The 25001-nt window shown below is 40.5% G+C and overlaps 3 protein-coding genes across 4 annotated transcripts; 1 reads left to right on the top strand and 2 right to left on the bottom strand.

The window, feature by feature from the left end:
- Positions 1-2622: 2622 nt before the first annotated feature.
- On the top strand, positions 2623-3513 carry mRpS25 (mitochondrial ribosomal protein S25). The gene is made up of 3 exons (XM_067781024.1): positions 2623-2859; positions 2926-3120; positions 3257-3513. The coding sequence occupies exons 1-3, from the start codon at positions 2723-2725 to the stop codon at positions 3426-3428; spliced, it is 504 nt and encodes a 167-aa protein (XP_067637125.1). The 5' UTR covers positions 2623-2722; the 3' UTR covers positions 3429-3513.
- Positions 3501-4734, bottom strand: LOC137249483 (probable RNA-binding protein 18). Of its 2 annotated transcripts, none has more exons than XM_067781026.1 (5): positions 4606-4734; positions 4453-4550; positions 4244-4364; positions 4075-4167; positions 3501-4008 (listed from the first exon to the last, which is right to left on the bottom strand). In XM_067781026.1, exons 1-5 carry the CDS (start codon positions 4606-4608, stop codon positions 3700-3702), a joined length of 624 nt encoding a protein of 207 aa, XP_067637127.1. In that variant the 5' UTR covers positions 4609-4734; the 3' UTR covers positions 3501-3699. The 2 variants fall into 2 exon arrangements, with proteins under 2 accessions (XP_067637127.1, XP_067637126.1); XM_067781025.1 differs by having other exon boundaries at positions 4244-4318; positions 4606-4647.
- A 5836-nt stretch (positions 4735-10570) lies between these two features.
- Positions 10571-12262, bottom strand: LOC137249481 (RNA-binding protein NOB1). The gene is made up of 3 exons (XM_067781022.1): positions 12088-12262; positions 11021-12028; positions 10571-10949 (listed from the first exon to the last, which is right to left on the bottom strand). The coding sequence occupies exons 1-3, from the start codon at positions 12160-12162 to the stop codon at positions 10629-10631; spliced, it is 1404 nt and encodes a 467-aa protein (XP_067637123.1). The 5' UTR covers positions 12163-12262; the 3' UTR covers positions 10571-10628.
- Positions 12263-25001: the final 12739 nt, after the last annotated feature.

Genomic DNA, 25001 nt, shown 5'->3' with positions numbered 1-25001 from the left:
GTCCTATCCCCACTTTTGTTTAATTTTTACATATCAAAACTACCTTCGCCACCAGAAGGAGTTACTGTCGTTTCTTATGCCGATGACTACACAATAATGACCACAGGTCCGGGCCCAAAGATGTTGTTGTTGTTGTTGTTGTAGCAATGCTCGCCCCACCTAATAGCCGCGACCGATCACAAATTGTCATCAATATCCTCTAACGGGAGTCCAAGGAAACTTGCCGTTTCAACAGGGGTGGACCAAAAGGAAAGGGGTGTTAGAGGCGTTGGTTCCACATTACAATTGAAGAGATGGTTGGTGTCATGTGGGGACACGTTGCAAGCGGGGCATACATTTTGTATGTCGGGGTTGATTCTGGATAGGTAAGAGTTTAACCTGTTACAGTATCCAGAACGAAGTTGAGCAAGAGTGGCACGCGTTTCCCTGGGGAGTATGCGTTCCTCTTCCGCAAGTTTTGGATAATTTTCGTTAGCACTGGATTCACCGGGCAATTCCCGGCATAAAGGTCCGACGCCTGTTTATGGAGTTCACCAAGGACCTGCTTGTGTTTTTTCACTTCACACGGCTGGGTTCTCAGGTGCCGTATTTCCCCAAAATGCTTACGGAGATGACTCCTTAAGCCCCTAGGCGGTGCTGGTTCATCAATCAGATGTCTGTTGGGATGCCCAGGTTTCTGGGTATTCAACAGGAACTGTTTGGTCAGCATCTCATTTCTCTCCCTGATGGCTGATGGGGAGTATTCTCGCCTCATTATGCAGATGGTGTTCTGGGGCGATTCTGAGAGCAGTATTTTGGCAGGCCTGTAGTTTCTTCCAGTGGGTGATTTTTAGGCTTGGCGACCATATGGGTGACGCGTAGCACGTAATCGGCTGGCTAATTGCTTTGTATGTAGTCAGGATCGATGAGCTTTGTAACAAAATAAACGGCTACCTCCCTAATCTCTCCAGTTTTTTCGCCTCGCGAAACCTGGCATTATCACCGACATCCACGTCGATGGCACTACGATACCGACTGTCCTACGCCCCAAAATCTTGGGTGTGACGTTTGATCAGGATCTACATTTTGGTGAGCACGCAGCCGCAATGGTTCCGAAAATCCAGAGCCGTAATAAAATGCTCAAATCCCTTGCTGGAAGAAGCTACAGGCCTGCCAAAATACTGCGCTCAGAACCGCCACGGGATGTCTTCTTATGTTCCCAGAACACCATCTACATAATGAGGCGAGAATACTCCCCATCAGGGAGAGAAATGAGATGCTAACCAAACAATTCCTGTTGAATACCCAGAAACCTGGGCATCCCAACAGACATCTGATTGATGAGCCAGCACCGCCTAGGGACTTAAGGAGTCATCTCCGTAAGCATTTTGAGGAAATACGGCACCTGAGAACTCAGCCGTATGAAGCAAAAAAACGTAAACAGGTCCTTCAACCTCACAAACAGGCGTCGGTACTTTATGCCGGGAATTGCCCGGTGAATCCAGTACTCGGGGAACAGTACCCAAAACTTGCGGAAGAGGAACGCATACTCCCCAGGGAAACGCGAATCACTCTGGCTAAACTTCGTTCTGGATACTGTAACAGGATAACCCTTACATATCCAGAACCAACCCCGACATACAAAATGTATGCCCCGCTTGCAATGTGTTCCCACATGACACCAACCATCTCTTTAATTGGAATGTGGAACCAACGCTTTTCATTATGGTCCACCCCTGTCGAAACAGCAAGTTTCCTTGGACTCCCGTTAGAGGATATTGATGACAATTTGTGATCGGTCGCAGCTATTGGGTGGGGCGAAACATTGCTACAACAACAACAACAACAGAAATAAAAGTTTCAGTTTCTGCTCGGATGACGATGCAGCTAAAATCCGTGGCCGACCGGTCAGGTTAAAATCTCAGAATAAGACACACAAGGAATGCTAGACGGCCAAATACTGCAACTACAACACAATACCCTTGGCAACTGGGACCACAGACCTGCTCTCTGCGAGCACAAGCCAGCCCGATGGAATGCATGAGAAAAAAATTAGAGCTACTCTTCTAGCTACTCTTCTCAAATTGCTGCGCATAAAATTAGTACTACTAAATTTCAATACGCATTATACTCAGATTCAACTGAAATATGTGTCTATGTTTCACCTCCACACTAATTCTATGTATCACCTCTTGAAATGGTGCGTGCCCACAATTTATCGCAACTGATTCAGCTATATGTTATACACTATGGCCATCAGAGGGTTGTGTCTCCGCTTCGCGGTACACCCTGTAGTTATTATTTCACCACTGCCGCTAGATGGGTCTCATAAGCATTATTAAGCGAGGTTAAGCGTTTTTTTACGCGCAAACGTAAACGTATACGCGTGTAAAAGAAAAACGGCTAATGTAATGCCTTGCCGGTGTTTTTGTTACGCTGCGTCGCTGAACCGACTAGTTCAATGAAAGACTGCTCTTATTTCTTACTACACAAAGCTTTTGGAGTGTAATGCGGTGCAAAAAGTTGAAACATATTTTAAGGCGCTGTCAAAGTGTAAAATCGAAGTAACGCTGCAAGAGTTCTATGTAAAACCGGCTTTACTCCGTGTCATATTAAGCACCCTGTACGTAGTGTCCAATCAGCTGTTCCGTCTGTTAGCAACTTGCAGCAGATATCGCCGAACAAATTACCATAGATATTTTATTCCTTTATAAATAAGCCATTACCAAAATAATAAAAAAATATGCCTTTTATGATAGGGGAAGCGCCTATTAGGCGTACGCTTAAATATTTAAATGCCGGTCGCTTAGTTTTGAAGGACAAAGTTAAGATTTTTAGCGTAAATTACAATATACACGGCCCACATCACAATGGAGCGAGGTTACTTAACTAAATTTATTAGCATTAATACTTATCTTATTAAAACAATCTTTTATATTTTCACAGAGATTTCGTTTTTTGGAATTTATGTCAGGTTCAGTATAAAAATCCAAGTGTCCAAGTTATAACTTTTAGAAACATGACACCTTCGCCCTTTGTGCGTTGCTACTTTGAAGATGGACGTGATATGCTGATAGATATCGACAGCCGTAATATGGACGAGATAATGGATCATCTGTGTAAAGTAGTTGGTAAATCAAAGTAAGTCAGCTCAAAAAAGATCATGTTAACTAATACAGTCAAAAAACTGTTTATGATGATGGTTGTTTTTGCATTTTCAAAAATGCCATTTCTATTTCCAAATAGTGATAATAAATCTTTGTTTATAACTTTTTAGAGCCCAATTGGATGCTGAGGCGCATTTGGCGGAGAGTAAGGACAATCCTGCTAATTTCGGTTACGGCTGCGATCGACATTGCCTTTGTGAAATACCTGGTCAAGTTCCTTGTCCTAGCATTGTAAAATTACCGGACCATCTGCGTGGCAAACATATATTTGCACCGAAATGAAATTTGTTCAATGTAGTTTGAATCTGATTTTATTTAATTTAAATTTAGATAAGAAAATAAAACTACATAATGTCAAGAAATAAAACACTTTATTTGGCTTAATCCCGGAACACAGCAATTGATAAGTACCTTTAAGTATGTATACACATAAATATCGTGTCAATGAACAAATAAATAAATAATGAGAATGGTGACTTTTTAAAAACTGATGGTTTAAAAACTAAACAGATATTTATATTTATATTATATTATAATTATAAACGAGCTTATTCTATTTTCGTTTCGGTCGTTGCTGTCTATTATATGGCGCAGAATTATATGGCTTTGTATAGGTACGACCGCTTGAGGTACTACTGTTTGCATCACGATCCTTATTAAATTGATATCGCTGTATAAACGATGCCTTAGAGCTAACTGGAGTTAAAAGATTCAACTCCAAGTCTTCGTCGCCACTTCGCTCGAGTGCACGCAGTTTGGCTTCTATAGCTCGTATCGCTTCATCTTTATTCATTTTATCATCGCATGAACCAGCACCTAGTGCAGGTATTTCAATTTTCGGTTTTTGTTTGTTAAATTCGTCCTACAAATCAAAAAAGTATATACATAAAAGGATACACAACAAAGCCTGAAATTCAGGCATGCTTACATAATTAACACTTTTCGCCAATCTAATTACCAGTGGGCGATTTGCTACTATTGTGCCATTCAATTTTTCCAAAGCTATCAATGCAGCATCCGCCTGAACAAAAATAGTCATCATTAATTTATGTTTGTAGTATTGTAAGTGAATAGTATAGAGTATAGCTTCAACTTACTGTGCCAAAAGTGGCAAAGGCATATCCCCGCGAATGCCCAACCATTGGGCCGCTCTTATGAAAGAGCATATCAAACTTTTCGACAGGACCGCATTTTTGCAAAATTTTCAACAGTTGATACCAATAATAGCAAAGCATGAAAGGAAAGTTAACAGATTAGTTTCATATGCCATATAAGAGCATATTTTTAGGTAGAGGTAGACACTTACTCGGTTAGTCGTGTGTCTAAATTGCCAACCCAAATGCGACGGTCCTCCAAGACGCCACCACTGCCGCTGCTCAAATTTTTTGTACTTATTGGTTTTTCCTAAGAACAAATATTTTAATGTAATGTAGCCCAAAGATTTGCAATATTTACTAACCATTACTGATTTATTATTTTTTATGAAATAATCGTACTGCTTAAATGTGTGGGTAGATTGCAAATTAATCGATAAGAAATGTCACAGCTGTATACCAAAAATAGATTTTCATCGAAAGCGTTCGGAAAACCTTTGCATGATGTGGTGAATGGAGAGTTATATATGGTGAAATGTTTTCCTTAGTGATGTGCTGAACCGGATATTATTCGATCACCAACTTACAAGAATCGTTAGAGACGCTGGAGTTCTTATTTGGCTGTTGTTGTTGTTGTTGTAGCGATAAAGTGGGGGGAGTGTTATCGATGTATTTGTCATTTGCCGAATACAGATCCGGTACACTCCGATAACACAGCACCATTAAGGTGCTAGCCCGACCATCTCGGGAACGATTTATATGGCCACATTAAACCTTCAGGCCATCCCTCCCTCCCCACCACCAAGTTCCATGAGGAGATTGGGGTCGTCAGAGCCTCGTCTGTTAGTGAAACAGGATTCGCCGCGGATAGGTGAGGTTGACAATGGGGTTTGGAAAAGCTATATATTGCGCTGGCAACCTAAAGGGTTGCGCTACAAAGCCCCTTGAATCTGGTATTTTAGTCACCTCTTACGACTGGCATACCTACCGCGTGTATATCCTGACCCCCTAACCCGCTGGGGATTCTTCTTATTTGGCTCGTTTATATTTATATACCACTCATTGATGTCACCTTATAGGAGATCTCGTGGACCTGTGTGTCTCACATGATTTCTATCATTAAGGCTGCTGCTCGGCTGGGAAGTAAAACCGGATTTCCGGGATAGGGATGTAGATGTTGATAATTTCATTGCTGGCATCGAATGGCCGAACAAAGGTCAAATGCAATTAATTACTCGAAACGATGCGTAAAGAACGGGAGACTGCCACCATTTCTCTCCTGGCGATCTTTTCTTTAACGTTACAGCCGTAGAATGTCTTCAAATCAGATTGCGGTAAACTTCGTCCCTTGTGGCGCAGCAATCCTGATGCTGTTTTTTCCTAAAATCGATTATCTCTTATCTTTCTGTGGTTGTTGTAGCGATAAGGACACTCCCCGAAGGCCTTCGGGAGTGTTATCGATGTTCATGGTCCTTTCTGCCGACAATATATAATGCATCCTACGGTCGACAAAGATAGACGGAGAGCCAATATACATGCACATAAACACAAACTCAGCGCTTCACCAATTACCATCACCGCTAGAGAGGTTGAGGACGCCATTGGTCGCGCTAAACCATCCAAAGCAGTGGGCTCAGACGGCATAGCCATGCCGATGCTTAAAAACCTAGGAAAAGAGGGTTTCAAATATTTAGCGCATGTCTTCAACCTGTCTCTTTCCACCTTTGTCATACCCGAGAAATGGAAAATGGCCAAGGTGGTCCCGCTACTAAAGCCTGGGAAACCAGCTAACGTAGGTGAGTCATATCGTCCGATATCTCTCCTATCGCCAGTGGCAAAGACGCTTGAAGCCATTTTGCTCCCTTATTTCCAAGCATATTTGCAGCTAGCCCCTCATCAGCATGGCTTCAGAAAACTCCATAGCACTACCTCCGCGCTAAATGTCATTAGCACCCAGATAAATTGCGGTTTGAATCAATATCCCCACCATAGAACAGTACTCGTAGCGTTAGACCTATCAAAAGCTTTTGATACGGTCAAGCATTGATCGTTACTGCAAGACCTGGAAGGGTCTACCCTTCCCCCATGTCTTAAAAGGTGGACCGCAAATTATCTGGGTGGTCGGCAGGCATCGGTGCAATTCAGAAACGAAACATCAAAACAAAGGAGAATTAAACAAGGGGTGCCACAGGGTGGTGTCCTATCCCCGCTTTTGTTTAATTTCTACATATCTAAGCTACCTTCACCACCGGAAGGAGTCACAATCGTTTCCTACGCCGATGACTGCACAATAATGGCCACAGGCCCAGGCCCAGAGATCGATGAGCTATGCAATAAAATAAACGGCTATCTCCCTGATCTCTCCAGTTTTTTCGCCTCGCGAAACCTGGCATTGTCACCGACTAAATCTTCCGCGACCTTATTTACAACATGGACGCCCCAAATGTCGACCATATTGAACATCCACGTCGATGGCACTACGCTACCGACTGTCCTACACCCCAAAATCTTGGGTGTGACGTTTGATCAGGATCTACATTTTGGTGCGCACGCAACCGCAATTGTTCCAAGAATTCAGAGCCGTAATAAAATACTCAAATCCCTTGCTGGCAGTACCTGGGGAAAAGATAAAGAAACGCTCTTGACCACATACAATGCAATTAGCCAGCCGATTACGTGCTACGCGTCACCCATATGGTCGCCAAGCCTAAAAACCACCCACTGGAAGAAACTACAGGCCTGCCAAAATACTGCTCTCAGAATCGCCACGGGCTGTCTTCTTATGTCCCCAGAACACCATCTGCATAATGAGGCGAGAATACTCCCCATCAGGGAGAGAAATGAGATGCTGACCAAACAGTTTCTGTTGAATACCCAGAAACCTGGGCATCACAACAGACATCTGATTGACGAACCAGCACCGCCTAGGGACACCCCAGCGGGTTAGGGGGTCAGAATATACCCGCCCGCGGTAGGTATGCCTGTCGTAAGAGGCGACTAAAATGCCAGATTCAAGGGGCTGTGTAGCGCAACCCTTCAGGTTGCCAGCGCAATATATAGCTTCTCCAAACCCAATTGTCAACCTCACCTATCCGCGGCGAATCCTGTTTCACTAACAGACGAGGCTCTGGCGACCCCAAGCTCCTCAAGGAACTTGGGGTGGGGAGGGAGGGATGGCCTGAAGGTTTAACGTGGCTACATAAATCGTTCCCAAGATGGTCGGGCTAGCACTTTAATGATGCTGTGTTACCGGAGCGTACCGGATCTGTATCCGGCAAAGGACCATCACATCGATAACACTCCCCAAAGCCTTCGGGGAGCAACCTTATCGCTACAACAACAACAACAACAACAGGGGCCTAAGGAGTCATCTCCGTAAGCATTTTGAGGAAATACGGCACCTGATAACCCAGCCGTATGAAGCGAAAAAACACAAGCAGGTCCTTGGTGAACTCCATATACAGGCGTCGGACCTTTATGTCGGGAATTGCCCGGTGAATCCAGTACTTGAAGAAAAATATCCAGAACTCGCAGAAGAGGAACGCATACTCCCCAGGGAAACGCGTGTCACTCTTGCTCAACTTCGTTCTGGATACTGTAACAGGTTAAACTCTTGCCTATCCAGAATCAACCCCGACATACAAAATGTATGCCCTGCTTGCAATGTGTCCCCACACGACACCAACCATCTCTTTAATTGTAATGTGGAACCAACGCCTCTAACACCCCTTTCCTTATGGTCCACTCCTGTTGAAACGGCAAGTTTCCTTGGACTCCCGTTAGAGGATATTGATGACAATTTGTGATCGGTCGCGGCTATTAGGTGGGGCGAGCATTGCTACAACAACAACAACAACAACATGGTCCTTTGCCGGATGCAGATCCGGTACGTTCCGGTAACAAGCACCATTAAGGCACCAGCTCGACCACCTCGGGTTGGAGAAGCTATATTTTTCTCTGGCAACACCTTGAAAGGGTTGCGCTACACAACCCCTTAAAACAATTCGGTATTGTAGTCACCTCTTACGAGAGGCATAACTGCCGCGGGTACGTTTTAAGCCCCCTAACTTTCTGTGGTATTTTACACGAGTCGATATAGTGGTCAATTTTTTAGCTTACAAACTAAGTTAAAACGAAAGAAGTTTTAGAGTTTAGAAAGTGTTTTAGAACTATAAGTAAGGTAAGTATGGACAATGTTAAAAGACAGCTGTTAGTAAAAATAACCGATTCACTCAGACCGGCTATCAGCGGAGGATATGTTGTTGTTGTTGCAGCAGTGTTTTGCCTCATCCAATAGGTGCGTTTAGTCTCCAGTCGCAGCGATGGGGATGTTATACCGCTTCATGAAATCGACTATCTCCGTGATCTTCCCAGTTAATCCATTACAGTTTAACTGCTGAATTCTGAAGTGCAGCGGGGGGGACGGCGTTACTCTAGGGGTAATTGGCGGGTGACTACGCCTGCGTAGTGGGAGGCCGGGACGCAATTGCTTTTGTGGCCCTGGGACTGGACGTCCCTGGGTAAGCATTGGGGTACCGGTGTAGTTGGGTTTGCGGTCTGGCAACATGGTGCAATGAAGCCCGTCATGGAGTTGCCGTCGCGGAGACCAGAACATCTATGAAAGTGGAACCGTCCAGGAGGAGCTGAGCGGATGACGCAAACGTATATAAATTAATTGCAAACATGTATATTCTGTGCTGGCAAACGGTGCAAAAGGTGGTAGGGACTAAGAGTCTGTTTCCCTGACCTACACGACTGCTGCCGGAAATGAGGGGAGAAGAAGCCACCGCCCGGCATTGCTACCGACTCTACTACGGAGATTGTAGTTATGAGCTGGTGACGCCGTAGGGCGACAGCCCTTGGTCAGGAAAAATCCGAGTCGCTCCGGTACATAGAACCGCCTGCATTGGAAGCGATCAGTGGAGGATATCGTACCACGTACTTATTTATTATTTTTTAATCGGTCGTATCCCACGAAGATTTGAGATATTTCTATTTATGCAAAAAAAACATTGAATTTGAATTCATTTTACGCAAATTTTACGCATTTGCACATGACTAACCCCAGCGGGTTAGGGGGTTAAAATATACCCGCGGTAGGTATGCCTGTCGTAAGAGGCGACTAAAATACCAAGGAGATTCAAGGTGTTGTGTAGAGCAACCCTATAAGGTTGCCAGCGCAATATATAGTTTCTCCAAACACAATTGCCAACCTCACCTATCCGTGGCGAATTCTGTTTCATTAACAACCGAGGCTCTGGCGAATCCGAACTTCTCATGGATCTAAGGGGTAGGGAGGGAGGGATGGCCTGAAGGTTTAATGTGGTCATACCAAATAGTCCCCGCGTTGGTCGGGCTAGTACCTTAACCGTGCTTTTTACCGGAGCGTACCGGATCTATATCCGGCAAAGAAACATCGATAACACTCCCCAAAGCCTTCGGGGAGTGTTGTTGTTGTTGTTGTAGCAGTGCTTCGCCCCACATAACAGCCGCGACCGATCACAAATTGTCATCAATATCCTCTAACGGGAGTCCAAGGAAACTTGCTGCTTGCTGTTTCAACAGGGGTGGACCATAATGAAAGGGGTGTTAGAGGCGTTGGTTCCACATTACAATTTAAGAGGTTAGTGTAATGTGGGGACACATTGCAAGCGGGGCATACATTTTGTATGTCGGGGTTGATTTTGGATAGGTAAGAGTTTAACCTGTTACAGTATCCAGAACGAAGTTGAGCAAGAGTGACACGCGTTTCCTGGGGAGTATGCGTTCCTCTTCCACAAGTTTTGGGTACTTTTCGTTGAGTACTGGATTCACCGGGCAAATCCCGGCATAACGGTCCGACGCCTGTTTGTGGAGTTCACCAAGGACCTGCTTGTGTTTTTTTGCTTCATACGGCTGGGTTCTCAGGTGCCGTATTTCCTCAAAATGCTTACGGAGATGACTCCTTAAGCCCCTAGGCGGTGTTGCCTCATCAATCAGATGTCTGTTTGGATGCCCAGGTTTCTGGGTATTCAACAGGAACTGTTTGGTTAGCATCTCATTTCTCTCCCTGATGGGGGGAGTATTCTCGCCTCATATGTAGATGGTGTTCTGGGGACATAAGAAGACAGCCCGTGACGATTCTGAAGTGTCTTCATTGTTTATACAACAACAACAACAAATGTACAAGAGTTCAAACAAATCGCTCCAGCGGCAGTCGAATTTATATTCAAAAATTTGAGGGTTTTAGATTCTATATATATATTAAAGGTCATATCTCTTTTGAATATAATGCTGAAGTGAATTGCGTATGATGCACATGGTATAGGGTATAGGTTTCTTTTAAATGAAAGAAATATATTTTTTTTATACAAAATCTATTTGTATACTTATGTTATTGTTGAAACTTTTACTTGTACACTCTATTATAATGTTTTCTGCGGCGATCCTCTTCAAAGGTATTATTTCGAGCCCATTCCTTAAGATTGCCCTTCGACCGCAGCATGGCAGATTTCGAATCAATATCACGCATAACGAAAGGTGAAAATCCAGCAATATAATCTTCATCTAAAGCATTTGTTTTGGTTTTTGCAACACGTGATGGCATTTGTCTGGGTATGGGCTGATCTTCAAAAAGAATAGGATTACGCGAATGTTTTCCGCCCTGAAATCTTGGCAAGCTCTGATTCTTATATTTTGATGTTAATGGTCGACGTGTGTTTATGTGTATCTGAAAGTAAAATAATCACAAAAGCAATTTATAATTTTTATAGCAATTGTGCGTACAAATTTGCTACTTACAACCTGCTTTCCATTTTCATCTAAACTAACAGCAACTCGCTTCAATGTTTTATTACCACAATTCGGACAAAACACTTTGGTCATTATACTTGTTGTTTTGTAACATGCATAACACCGTAAAATATATGTGCGCAAATGTTTAATAACACATCCATCTAAGGCGCATATTTGCAAATTCATTTGTTTTAATACATTTTGTAGTGCATAATCTGTCGACATACATGCAACAATGGGCACATAATCAGATTCCACTTTACCTTCAAGAGATTTCTTAACTTTTTTTATGTTGGCTGGTGTAATCCAGCCACCATCTAGGTCGTCACCCAATTCAACATTTGATTCGTCTTTAAGTTCATGTTGGACAAATTTTCCATCACTATCATCCGCAGAATTCAACTGTGCCTGTTCATCGTTGTCTTCTTGGCATTTCGGCACCAGTATATTGTAATCAACGGCGTCATCACCTGAATCACATTTCAAATTTTCTATAAGCTTTTGTAGTTCTTCTTGCGTTAAATCATCTTCAAAGTTAACGCTTTCATTCGGGTTCGCAATTTGTTTTTCGATTGCATCTTTAACAGCATCGGTATCATCCTCATCCCCTACTTGCTCATCGTTAGATTCCTGCCCATTTTCACTGTCGCTTTCTTCGTCGCCGGAATCACCTGTCGGATTATACCAGCCAGCTAATTTTGTGCTATCTTGAAATTCTTCAGGTTTATCTTTAGATGCAATAACTTTCGATACGACAGGTTCAGTACGCAAATGTTGAATGCCAACAGTGTCGGACTCAAGTTCATATGCTAACGCAATAACTTTAATATCTATTCCTGATAGACTAACATAATCGCCAGTCTTTTTTGCAAATTCCACACAATGTTTTACACTCTCTGTTCGAGGTTCACGCACTTGCAAATCAAATGGCAACACGCAAAGCCGTCGAATCTGCCTTTTATTGCGTACCTCTTTGATAACATCAGGAACTGTGAGCACATTACTTGCATAGTCCTGAAGAGTTTGACAACTTATTTTAATGGTGGAGTAGAATATATCGCATTTACACTTACGTTCAGTTGAACCGCGTTGATGAATGCTGTGGTATCAGCCACCAAATACTCAATTTTCTTTCTAGTTTCGGCCATTGAATACTTCAAGATGTTTCTGTATTGTTGTTTTTATACACGTGGAAATATATACAAGATCTATTTGACAACTTGTGGTCAACCCATATGTTTTTTTTTCTGTACAAAAACCAAATAAAGCCGAATTTGAGCAACTTCGTGTTGACAAGGAACAGCGCTTTATTTATCTAGAGATGGATGCTTAACTCGGTCTATCGAATCTTTTGTGTAATGCGCCAAATACACGACACGAACATTTCCGTGAACATTCCCGTTATGTCATGTTTCGCCGACCTTTTCTGTCGTGTATGGTGGTGTTTGTTAAAATATTTTGATTTTTGGCGAACATTTGTGCGAACTGTTCGTGCGTGTATGGCGAAATAGCTCATATTCGTAGTAATTTCTGAACGGAACAGACGTGAGCGGAAAAGTAAAATGGACAATAAAAAATTTCTGAGTGAATTTATTGAAATGTATAAATCTTTGCCATCATTGTGGCAAGTAAAAAGCAGAGATTATTGTAATAGAATTAAAAAGAATAATGAATATGCGACTTTAATTGCCACAGCGAGCAATATTGCTGCAGCATAATTGTTGTCCGTATTCATCGCTGTCTGAAAGAAAACTAATGTTCGGCCAAAAGTTCGTATGGTGTATGGCCAAAGCTGCGAACAAGATTGCGGAATGTTCGCGGAAATGTTCGTGTCGTGTATTTGGCGCTTAAATGTCCACAGGGCAAAGAGGATAAATATAATAAGAGTCGTCACTCGTTATTTTTTAGGCATTTACTCGATGTAAACTATGAGATAGTCGCTACTTTTTTTTTGGGCGAGATGTTTATAAATGTCTTCTATACATTTTCATGGGGTATTTGTGTTTATTTTTCCGACTGTTTTTAATTAATTATTCAATTCTCTTTCCAAAAAACACGTTTGCATAAAGTGACAACGCCGCATGGATAAATGGAAGACAATTCAAAAATGTCCCTCATGTAACAAAACTGGCGACTACCTCACAGTTTATATCGAGTAAATACCTAAAAAATAACGAGTGACGGCTCTTATTATATTTATCCTCTTTGCACAGGGTACGTAGTTCGTGCTTCGAAATATATCACTACTTTGCTCGGGATGTGCCCAATTCCACAGGCACCTTTCGCCGAAAGGTGCTCGCTCATTATTTCAGCTTACTGCCCATTTCAATATACAACAACATGAATAACAATTTTTATTAACGGTAATAATTTAAAATAGGGGTCGACTGCTAATACGCGTCCAAATATACAAAAATATCGGGAGAGGTGTCAAGAGCTGTCTTTTGTTAAGAGCTAAATGTAAGCCGCTAGTTTAAGTTGGCTGATCACTGCAGTGTATTCCAAGCTGAAGTTGCTGCGATTGAGGATGCGGTGGATGGAATGCTATCCAGTGCTACTACGGTAAGGGAATTTAACATCTACTCTGATAGCCAAGAGGTTATCAAGGCCTTGAGCTCAACTGCAGTGAGTGCCTGACCTCGCTTGCGATTGCATCGAATTATTTTACAATTAAGATTATCTTGGTCCCGGGCCATAGCGATATCCCGGGTAACTGTCAAGCGGATATCTTAGCCCCCATCGATACAGCTGAACTGGATGAAGATGGCTGTAAAGATTTCGGGATTCCCCTGGCCACCTGTGGATTTGTTCTCCATAGCTGGGCCTCGAGTCAGCTCAGAAAACGTTGGGCGGACACCACGTCTTGGAGGGTAGCAAGATATTTCTGACCGAAAGTGGATGGCAGGAGGTCTGCTGAAATAATTGGCTTCACTAAGGCTCACCTATCAATGGTCATTGGGGTTTTGACCGGGCACTGTCCCATGGGTATCCATGCGGTACGTCTCAATATACTCCAATCCTCAAATCACTTTATGCTTGATTGCCCAGCTTTTGCCAGAACTAGGCGAAAGTACTTCGGTCGCGACTCACTTGGATCTCCCGAGGATTTATCTAAAGTTGAGATCGGTATCATTCGGAGCTTTATCGTTGCTACTCAACGATTCTCTAAGTAGCTAGATCTAAGTCACCGTTGTTTTTGATGTATGTGGTATCAGAACGGACCTTCGTGTTGTCCAAGTGAGCTATCCTTATCAGGGTAGCTACCACCTAACCTAACCTAACATAAGAAGTCCAATGTCTATCTGCCTTCATAACTTTGTATCAAATTATTAGCGCTAACATTTATCATCTTACATATTTTTATTTCCATTGCATGAAGGAAAAGTTCTTGAGAAACTTGAACTTCAATGATATTTCTAAATGGGCGATTATGGATGGTCTTAATTACATTAAAGTACATCCCGCCTTAATCAGATGGATCGGCTGCATGGTAAATTGTAGGAAGATTACATCACAATGAGGATTGTACGAGGCCACGAAATCAGTGGATAGGGTCACGCCGCAGGGAGGGGTGCTATCACCTCTGCTGTGAACGCTGACCTTCAACCAACTGCTCAGGCGATTCGATGAGGGACCCGTAAAATTTACGGCTTACGCAGATGACGTTGCAATTGTCATAAGTGCGAAGTGCCTTCCAACGATTAGTTCTTTGATGGATCAGGCGCTTCGGGATATTCATACCTGCGCATCTAATGTTGGGTTGAAAGTCAATGCGGAGAAGACGGATATGGTATTTTTTACAAAGAGGTACAAGGTCCCAGGACCAAGCCTAAGTAAGGAGGGGTGTCCTTACAGGAGAAACCTTGCACAAAATATCTAGGAATCATCCTAGACAGTAAGCTGTCATGGAAGCTCAACGTGGAGGAGAGGGTCAAGAACGCCTCAACGGCACTCTATGCATGTAAAAGAATGCTGGGGCTTATCGCTCTCTCTTTCTCATTGGGTTTTTACAGCGATTGTAAGCCCTATTCTATACTATGGAGTCCTTGTTTGGTGGAAAGCCACACAAAAAACAACATACCTCAAGAAATTAGAGGGGGTATGCAGACTATCGATACTTAGCATTACGGGAGCCCTAAAAACAACCCCGACAGCTGCACCGTATGCCATTCTGCACATTCCACCTGTAGACCTGGTAGCAAAGAATATAGCATTAACAACCGCAACCAGGCTCGGTGCCTCGGGGCAGATTGAGCGCCGACCGTATGGCCATAGTAGTATACCGTCATCAATAACAAGATGAACAAACTACCTGATTCCCTATCTGCGCTTCGAGGGAGATCTTAAGGCCACAATAGAGGTGGACGGTTGGCGCAAGGGTGCGCAAATGGCGGACGAGGCGATACATGTGTACACAGATGGTTCCAAAGTAGTGGAGGGAGTAGACTCCGCGGTATGCTGTGCTGATCCGGAAATAAGCAGATCGTACAGGCTGCCGGACTACTGCAGGGTGTTCCACGCGGAAATATTAGCCGTAACCAAAGCAATAGAAACCCTGGAAGAGAATAGCTTAAGCTGCAATCGTGTTAACTGTTATATTGACAGTCAAGCAGCAATTAAGGCAATAATCTCGCACAGCACAGCATCTAAATGCGTTAGAGTGTAAGCAGTCTCTGGAGAGAATCAGGACCGGGAGAAGCATACATCTATATTGGGTCCCAGGCCATATGGGAATAGATGAGAATGAAAAAGCGGAAGAACTAGCTAAAACGGGCGCATCCATTGAAGCTTGCTCCGTTTACGTCTCAATTACACTTGGCGAGATTAAGCGAAGGCGAGAGGTTTACATGATCGATCAAGCGCGGGGCTGTAAAGTATCGAAGACTATGTGTGGGTCTTACAACCTTAGACTAACAAAGTTGCTTCTATCATTAAAAAGAGAGGACTGTATACTCATGACGGGTATTCTGACTGGACACTGCCTTCTGGCGTCACATGCCTTTAAATTAGGCTTGGTCAGTGAAAGCAGATGTAGGAAGTGCGCGTTGCAGGAGGAAACGATCGAGCACGTTCTGTGCTCGTACCCTGCACTTGCCAGGATAAGACTCCAGCTATTAGGAGTGATACAGCTGTCAGATCTAGAAGCAGCAAGTGGCTTAAGTCCTAGGAAGCTTCTAGTATTTGCCAAGAGGACGGAGTTATTTTATAACATAGGTCCTGGTTTTTGATAGGGTTTTTCAGTTTGGTCGTTAAAACAAACTTCTGGTAACACGACGGACTCAATCAGTCTATGTGAGGTCCTCACGGACCGGCCAGTTCAACCTAACCTACACTTCTGAACTTGAATTGTAATTTTCTGAACTTGAATTTTAATTTTCCGAACTTGAAATGCAATTTTCTGAACTTTATTTGTAATTTTCTGAACTTGAATTGTAATTTTCTGAATTTAAATTGGAATTTCTGAACTTGAGTCGTAATTATCTGAACTTGAATAGGACATTTTGAACTTTAATTGTAAATTTCTGAACTTTAATTGTAAATTTCTGAATTTAAATTGGAAATTCTGAACTTGAATTGTAATTTTCTGAACCTAAACTGGAAAAGGTGTAGTCTGTAAGAAAGCATGTAGTTATCGACATGTAAGAATTGAAGTAGATTATGGTCAGCGCAAAGCATTTAGCAAACACCAAAGGCATGTCTCAATTGGGAGAATCCAATTTCAGGGGGTTGTGTTCGCAACCCTCTCAAGGGGTTGCCAGCGCAATATATAGCTTCTCCAACCCAATTGTCAACCTCACCTAACCGTTACGAATCCTGTTTCATTGACAGCCGAGGCTCTGGCGACCCCAAGTTCCTCATGGAATTAGGGGGTTGGGAGAGCGGGATGGCCCAGAAGGTTGAATGTGGTCATATAAATCGTTCCCGAGATGGTCGGGCTAGTACCTTAATAGTGCTTTGTTACCGGAACGTACCGGATCTATATCCGTCAAAGGACCATCAAAATCGGTAACACTCCCCAAAGCCTTTCAATTGTTATTCAAATTGCTTCACTTTTTGTTCCGTTTTGAAGTGGAAGCATTAATTTTGTTAGCATTATGCAAAAAAAGCTGCAGCAAAATTTCAAACCTATTTTATTTTGACTATAGCTGTGTTTTTTTTTTTACATCTATAGACGTTTACGCTTAAACTTTATATAGACTGCTAAGCGTCAAACTTTAAATACACCTCTGAAATTGCTGCGCATAAAATTAGTACTACTAAATTTCAATACGCATTATACTCAGATGTAACTGAAATATGTGTCTATGTTTCAGTTCTACACTAATTCTATGTATACCTCTTGAAATGGTGCGTGTCCACAATTCATCGCAACTGATTCAGCTATAGGTTATACACAGACATACAAAAGGTTCGTGTCTCCGCTTTTCGGTACACCCTGTGCTGTAGCTAGATATTTAACCACTGCCGGTAAATGGGTCTCCTAAGCATTATCTAAGCGAGGATAACCATTTTTTTACGCGCAAACGTAAACGTATACGCTTTTAAAAAAACACGGCTTTATATCGTAAAGTTATATGACCATCGTTCGTATTACCCCTGTTTTTTTACACGCGTATATGTTTACGTTTGCGCGTAAAAAAACGCTTATCCTCGTTTAGATAATTCTTAGGAGACCCATCTAGCGGCTGTGGTGAAATAACTAGCTACAGAACAGGGTGTACCTAAAATCGGAGACACAAACCTCTGGTGGCCATAATGTATAACATATAGCTGAATCTGTTGCGATGAATAGTGGATACACACCATTTTTAGAGGTGATACATAGAATTAGTGTTGCGGTGAAACATGGACACATATTTCAGTAACATCTGAGTATAGTGCGTATTTGAATTTAGTAGTGCCAATTTTATGCGCAGCAATTTCAGAGGAGTATTTAAAGTTTGACGCTTAGCAGTCCATATAAAGTTTAAACGAAAACATCTATAGATGTAAAAAAAACACAGCTATTGTTACGGTGAACAAGGAGCATATTGTAACGTAGTATTTGAGTTTATTTGGATGACAGTTTAGCGAGACGAAACGGTAGCCGAAAGCAAGGAGTAATCGAAACTCTTTCCAATATGCAGCTATCGGTTGCTATCGCCTATTTATAGCTTGTCGCATCTCAAATAATTAAATCCATTTTTTGCACGCAAAAAAATCGGGCGGTTTTTTTTTGTCCGGAAATATTTTGAAATATTCAAGCTGCTTAATCTATAAATAGACAATAGACGCCAAGTATATTAAGGGACAAATGTTTCAGTGAGATTGTTGTGAGTAATTACACACATATATCAATAGCGCAATGCGGACGAAGGCACGTTCAAAACGCGGGGTTGCAAAAAAGTATTTATGTGATCGTTGTGGTATTATATTCAATCAATGGAGTAATTTGTTTCAACATTACCAACGTAAGCATACTACAGATGAAGAACAACAAAGAGTCGAAACAAAGAAACCGGATAAAAAGTTTGAATGCGATATTTGCCACAAACTTTTCATTTCACCTTACTCTCTGAAATATCACATCTTACAATTTCACACTGACGAAAAGAAATATCAATGCAATGATTGTGGTCGTCGTATGGCAAAAAAGTTCATGCTTATCCAGCATATGAAATGTCATTTTCCTGGTAAATTTTCATGTGTGCATTGCGAGCGAAAATTCACCAGAAAATATGACATGGAAGACCACGTCAAAACTAAGCACATGATGCGATATACATGTGTAAACTGCAATGACTGCTTTGCAACACCAATGGCCTTAAAATATCATGAACTGATACATAAAGTAGAACCACCAGCAGATAAGGAATATGACGCCTGCATGGGGCAAACTTCTTTGGATAATTATCCTATATCATATCTAGAATTTACTGTCGACAATGAGACCATGGACACCTTCGATCTATGTGATGTTCTTTCGGATCAAGCAACTCAATCTGATACCCTGGTAACTTTTAATGGTGGGCCAAATTTATGTTATTTAGGTCCCACAACAACATATGTAATATTAGAAAACTGGAATACACAGTAACTTGCTCTTGGGATGACTTACAGTAATAGAAAATGGTTAACTGTTAATAATAAGTGCAAAAATTTCAAAGATGAGTGCCTTACTTCAGATCAAATATATACACCACACGTATTACAATACTCAAATTACTGACAATGAAAGTCGGTTTATTTTATAAGCATTTATTCTAACTTATTTATGATAAAGAATATACTATATTAAAATTGGTTCTTTTGATCAATTGATACATTTAATATAAAAATAACTACCTATTGTGCCTTTTCAAGAACTTTCGAGAAAACTGGAGTGTACAGCAACGTGGCATCGGGATGACCTACCGTAAAATAAAATGCCTTTGTATTAGGAATAAGTGCAAAAAGTGCCAAAGATAAGTGCTTTTATTCAAATCATGTACCAAATATAGACACCTTATATGTTACAATACTCAAACATTATTATAACGATACCCTAGATTAAAGTAGATCAAAAATTGGAAACTTGCTAATTGGTTAAGCTGTTCAATTGAATAAAAAAAAATACATATTGTGTTTTTTTCACTGGAATGTAAAGCGAATGTACCAAAGATGATTGCTTTCAACCAAATTAAACACCAAAAATCCATACCTGATGTATTACAATACTCAAAGAATTATTGACTATGAAAGTAGGCTTATTTTATAAGCATTAATTGTAACCTACTTATGATACACTAGATTAAATGGAACAATGATTGGAAAGTTTGTTAATTTAATTGGATAATTAATCTGATAAATTAAATATATAAATAAATGTGTGTATAATAAGATGTCAATAAAAACTTATTATGTGCCTTTAAAAATGTTGTTTGTACTGTCTCTATAAATTACTTAAGCTATCACCGGGGACATCAATTGTGTTAAATTAAGCGGAAGTTAACAATTGTCACTGCAAAGGGAAGGCATGTCCTAACAGCAACGCGATTTCTCTTAATTTTGCGCCTATTTTCATACTATGCTACAAGGGCGGTATCCCATACACAGCGGTTAAACATGTTTGAATGCATAAGCGCATTCAAGCATTGCGTACAGTATTGATTGAGTACGTTGGTTGCGAAAGGGGGAAAAGAAAACGTACAGTCAATGCAAAGTAGGGAATCATTGAAGATCTTGTAATAATTTCGTACATATATCGGAAAAGTTCAAGTCCTTTTTGGAATGAAATGTGTGCTAATCTGCTAAAAACCCAATACCTTTTGGCTATGATGTAGGTACTACTTCTCAACAATTTCAGAACTATGGGACTTTTTCAGAGGCATGCTGGCATGATTATGGACATTTTCGCAACCACTTGAGAATAGCCATGGTTCAACTATAATACATTAAAGCGATGTGAAACTATTTCTTAATAAAACATCCACCACGGCCGTAAACAAATTTTGAAATAGGGCGTTATTCAAACTCTTCTAAGATAGGGCGTCTTCGAAACGGCAGTTGAGGTGCGGTGACATTCCACTCAGCAGCCGATAGGAAGTATTATCTGAAAGGTTAGAACTTAACCGGAAGTTGAGGAGCATCTTTCAGACTCCACACTAGAAGGGGAAATTGTTGATAGCATGTTTTACATACATACATCAAATCTAAATGTATACCACGAGATCCAACGAATGGAAAAATTTGTAAAAACCGGGTCGTTGAGTTCTGTAACGTCTAGAGAAGGCTGTACTTTACCCAAAAAAGGGGATTTCTTATGATTTAAAAAAAAAAAAAAAATTAACCATCCATCAGTAAATGTTTTGAAAAAAATGGTTCCAGAATGCCGGGATTCTGGATCGGAACTCCCGGGTCTCGATGCCTTACTCTTAACTCTTGGTTAAAGGGGTGTTTCCACGCAAATGGAAAAAGTTTCCAAATCATACCGAAACAAAAATTACATCGAAATTGCTCCATAATAGAGTAAAGCCCGTGACGGCCAGACCTTTGTCATTTTATAAAAGTTGGAATTTCGTCAGTGCATACTTCCAACTGAAGCAGGATCGTTGGTCTATTATAAAATTTGAGTAATGATGGCTTTAACAGATATGCTGAAAAATAGACCTTTCTTTCGTCATTTTATAAAGACTGATGCCACTAGCCTCATTGCCAGACACTTTCCATAGTGGCTTTGATTAGCCAGACACTTTTAATCCTTCTAAACTTCCAAAGTAAACTTCCAAAGAGCATCGTAGAATTACCAAATTAAATTGGACATAAACACAAATTTAATAAATAACAAACATACATATAACTATAATTTGAAAATAACCTGGCGTGGTGCCATGAAAAAACCAGTTTACAAAGCACATAGTTAAATACAAATAGCAAGCTACTACACATGGTTCTGGCCAGTTGGTATTACCATTGTGTACTAGTGGAGCCTAAATTACTTGCATACTTTGGAACAGGCATGCTTAACCAACGAACCGATATCATTTCGTTACGATAATTAACGTTAATAAACGAAACAAAGTCATTTCGATTCGTTTATTAACGTTAAGAACGTCAAATTAACGAAATGATTTCGTTTCGTTTTCTGCCATATCAAAACGAAATCAAATCGTTTAAGTTGATTATTATTTTCAAACTATGCTGGCAAAGCTGATTGATGGCGGAGTCATTAAAGGTGAAAGCATTAGCCAAGCTGATTGCAACTTTTCTCATGAATTTTGAAAGTACGAACATTTCTCAGAGTATTTTTGACATTACCACCATCGAATTACACAAACAAACTACATGGAGTTTGTGTGTGTATGTCCGCTCGCTGTTACCACCTTACGGCTTCACCATGGATATAGCATTGCCAGCACAATTCAAACATAAAGTATCACGTTTTTGTTAACGTTTTTAACGTTAACGAAAGTTTTTCGTTTCGGTTAAAAACGAGATACAATTTATCTTGATAATTTCTTTATCGATAATATTTCGAAGTGTTTCAACGGAAACGGTGGAAATTTTTTGATAAACGATTAGCTTAACGTTAAGGTGCATCCCTGCTTTGGAAAGTTAATCCAGAAATTAATCATTTTATGCATTGGACAATAACCTGGAACTGGGACTTTCAAATATAAGAAGGTCCTCCTCCATGCAATCAAATCTCTAAAAAAAAAAAAAAAAAAAAGTTGACAGGCAGGCTGCATGCACGGCCGTTGTGAACGAATTTTGTAATTGAAATTTAAGTAACTTCCCGATAAGCTACAAGCTTGAAACTTGGAATATAGTTCAGAACCCGATGACAATGCAATAATAAGAAAAAAATAATTGCCGCAAGGTGGCGCAAGGATCGAGGTATTCCCAAAATTCGCCTTTATGGTCCGGTTTGGCTCATATTTGGAACACATAATACATGCAAGAATAGAAATCGACCTGTGAAAAAAATCGCCACTAGGTGGCGCATGGATCGAGATATTCACAAAAATCGCATTTGTGGTCCGATTTGGCTCATATTTGGAACACATAATACATGCAAGAATAAAAAGCGACTTATGAAAAAAAATCTCCGCTAGGTGACGCATTGAACGAGATACTCACAAAAATCGTATTTGTGGTCCGATTTGATTTGGTCCATATTTGGAACACATAATACATAGATGAATAGAAAGCGACCTATGATGCCCGATTTGGCTCATATTTGGAACAAATATTACATACAGTCCGGTAGAAGTGACATCAAAATATTTTGGAGTTGGAGGAAGGACAAGCATACGTGGCGCAGAGTCGAGTAAAGTCTTTGGAAGGATTATGTATTGAGGACTTAGGTTGTAACAAATTGTCAGGAAAGGGTCCTTGTAATAATGAGTCACAAAATGAACTAAATAGAATGAGAAATAAAAAAAATAAATAAAATTAAATAAAGACTAAAAACTTGAAAATTAAATAATTAAAAAAAATTTTTTAAGTTAAACGGTTTTATTGAAAACAATACTTACATGAAGTAGTAATAATACGAAAAGCTAGAAAATAATTAGGTAGGTCCTAGGTACAAGTCATCACACTCCTTATCAATCTAGGGCGTTGATCAGACAATTAAATAAAAGCGTTGGACGCGTCATATTTCTATTGATAGTCATAAGTAAAACCAACTGAACCTTAATCAGGTTATGCTACGCCTCACATTTTTAGAAATTTCACGCGCCCAACGCTTTTATTTAATTGTATGATCAACGCCCTAGATTGATAAGGAGTGTGGTGACTAGTACCTAGGACCTACCTAATTATTCTCTAGCTTTTCGTATTATTATTACTTCATGTAAGTATTGTTTTCAATAAAACCGTTTAACTTAAAAAATTTTTTTAAATTATTTTATTTACATCTATATACGTTTACGCTTAAACTTTATATGGACTGCTCATCATACAAAAAATGGAGGTAGTTCCATTTAGTGTGACGTTAGACACTTGACTTATGCGGGGACAATGACAATTTCACCAAAAACAAGCTACCAGATTGAAAAATGTTACGAATTTTTCTAATCTTGATGGATTTCATATTAACGAATACGACTAAATTACTTTCATAGTTATTTTAAAAATAAAGAAAAAAATTTGCCCCATACCATGGAAATATTTTAATACGAAATATCAGCATAGAAAAGAAGGCTTTTAATAAGTTTTCGAGCTCCCGAAAATGGTTTTGGTGGAAAAAACATAGATCGAAGTATGCAAGGAAAGGGAATATAGCCTTCTTAAGTGTCAGAACGTTTTCTCAGAACATTTTGACAAAACATTCACGTTTGTCTATTGCTTGCTCAAAGGAGGTCCTTATAAACCGACACCGCAATTTTTTATTTTTTAATTTATTGTATAATTCAAGCATTGCGCTTTGGGAGGGAATTGTTAAACCATTTTTTAGGGAGAACATTGCCCTGTAGCTCTGCAGGTTAGACACTAGTTATGAGAGTGTTTTTGCCCGTTTTACCAGGGGTCACCTTGGGGCAGCCCCACCTATATACATTCTGTGCCCTTTTAGCATTGACATAGATGTGCAGACTTTGGAGGCACACTTTTTCTTAACATGCCTTGAGAAATATTAACTGTAGTGGCATGATAATAAGGTCCTGCTAGAACAACAGGATTTTTCGTGTATTTTTTTTTCTTTCTAGGAGTCAAACTGCCATAAAGATATGAGTCATTAACCATTGCGTGAGCCATTATCCACTATTTTTCAATAAAATTGCATCTTTTACTGTATTCTCAATCGATATGTATGCACATAAATCGCCCTAAAGCATATTATTATTGTCTCAGTTGACCATTGCGTTTTCATCCTAAAGGAATTTTCCATCCCGAAAAACCACAATTTCTCCTTAAATAGTAACGGTATGGCAACGCTTCTGGCAAAACAAAAAACATTATGAAACTTCAAAAAACCCCAAATACGTCAAAAAAATTTGCGTGGAACTACCTTCTTCTTTGTATCATTTGGACTGCTAAGCGTCAAACTTTATATACACCTCTGAAATTGCTACGCATAAAATTTGTACTACTAAATTTCAATACGCATTATACTCAGATGTAACTGAAATATGTGTCTATGTTTCTCCCTCTACATTAATTCTATGTATTCTATGCGTGTCCACTGTTCATTGCAACTGATTCAGCTATATGTTATACATTATGGCAACCAGAGGTTTGTGTCTCCGATTTTAGGTACATCCTGTTCTGTAGCTAGTTATTTAACCTCTGCCGCTAGATGGGTCTCCTAAGCATTATCTAACCGGGGATAGGCGTTTTGTTTACGTGCATACGTAAACGTATACGCGTGTAAAAAACACCCGCCTATTACTGTCTTTAAGCGGCGGGAGTTATTTCCGACAACGCGTTTGCGCTGTGCTTTGACCGAAAGAGATCACTAAACAGCTGTTTCGTTTTGAAATTTTCATGACAAAACTTTTTGATAAGAAATTCTCAACAACAAAAA

Source organism: Eurosta solidaginis, chromosome 4, assembly GCF_040869045.1.
Source record: "Eurosta solidaginis isolate ZX-2024a chromosome 4, ASM4086904v1, whole genome shotgun sequence".
Classification (NCBI taxonomy): Eukaryota; Metazoa; Arthropoda; class Insecta; order Diptera; family Tephritidae; genus Eurosta; species Eurosta solidaginis.
The sequence above is the reverse complement of the archived record's forward strand: the minus strand, read 5'-3'. Positions and strand labels throughout refer to the sequence as shown.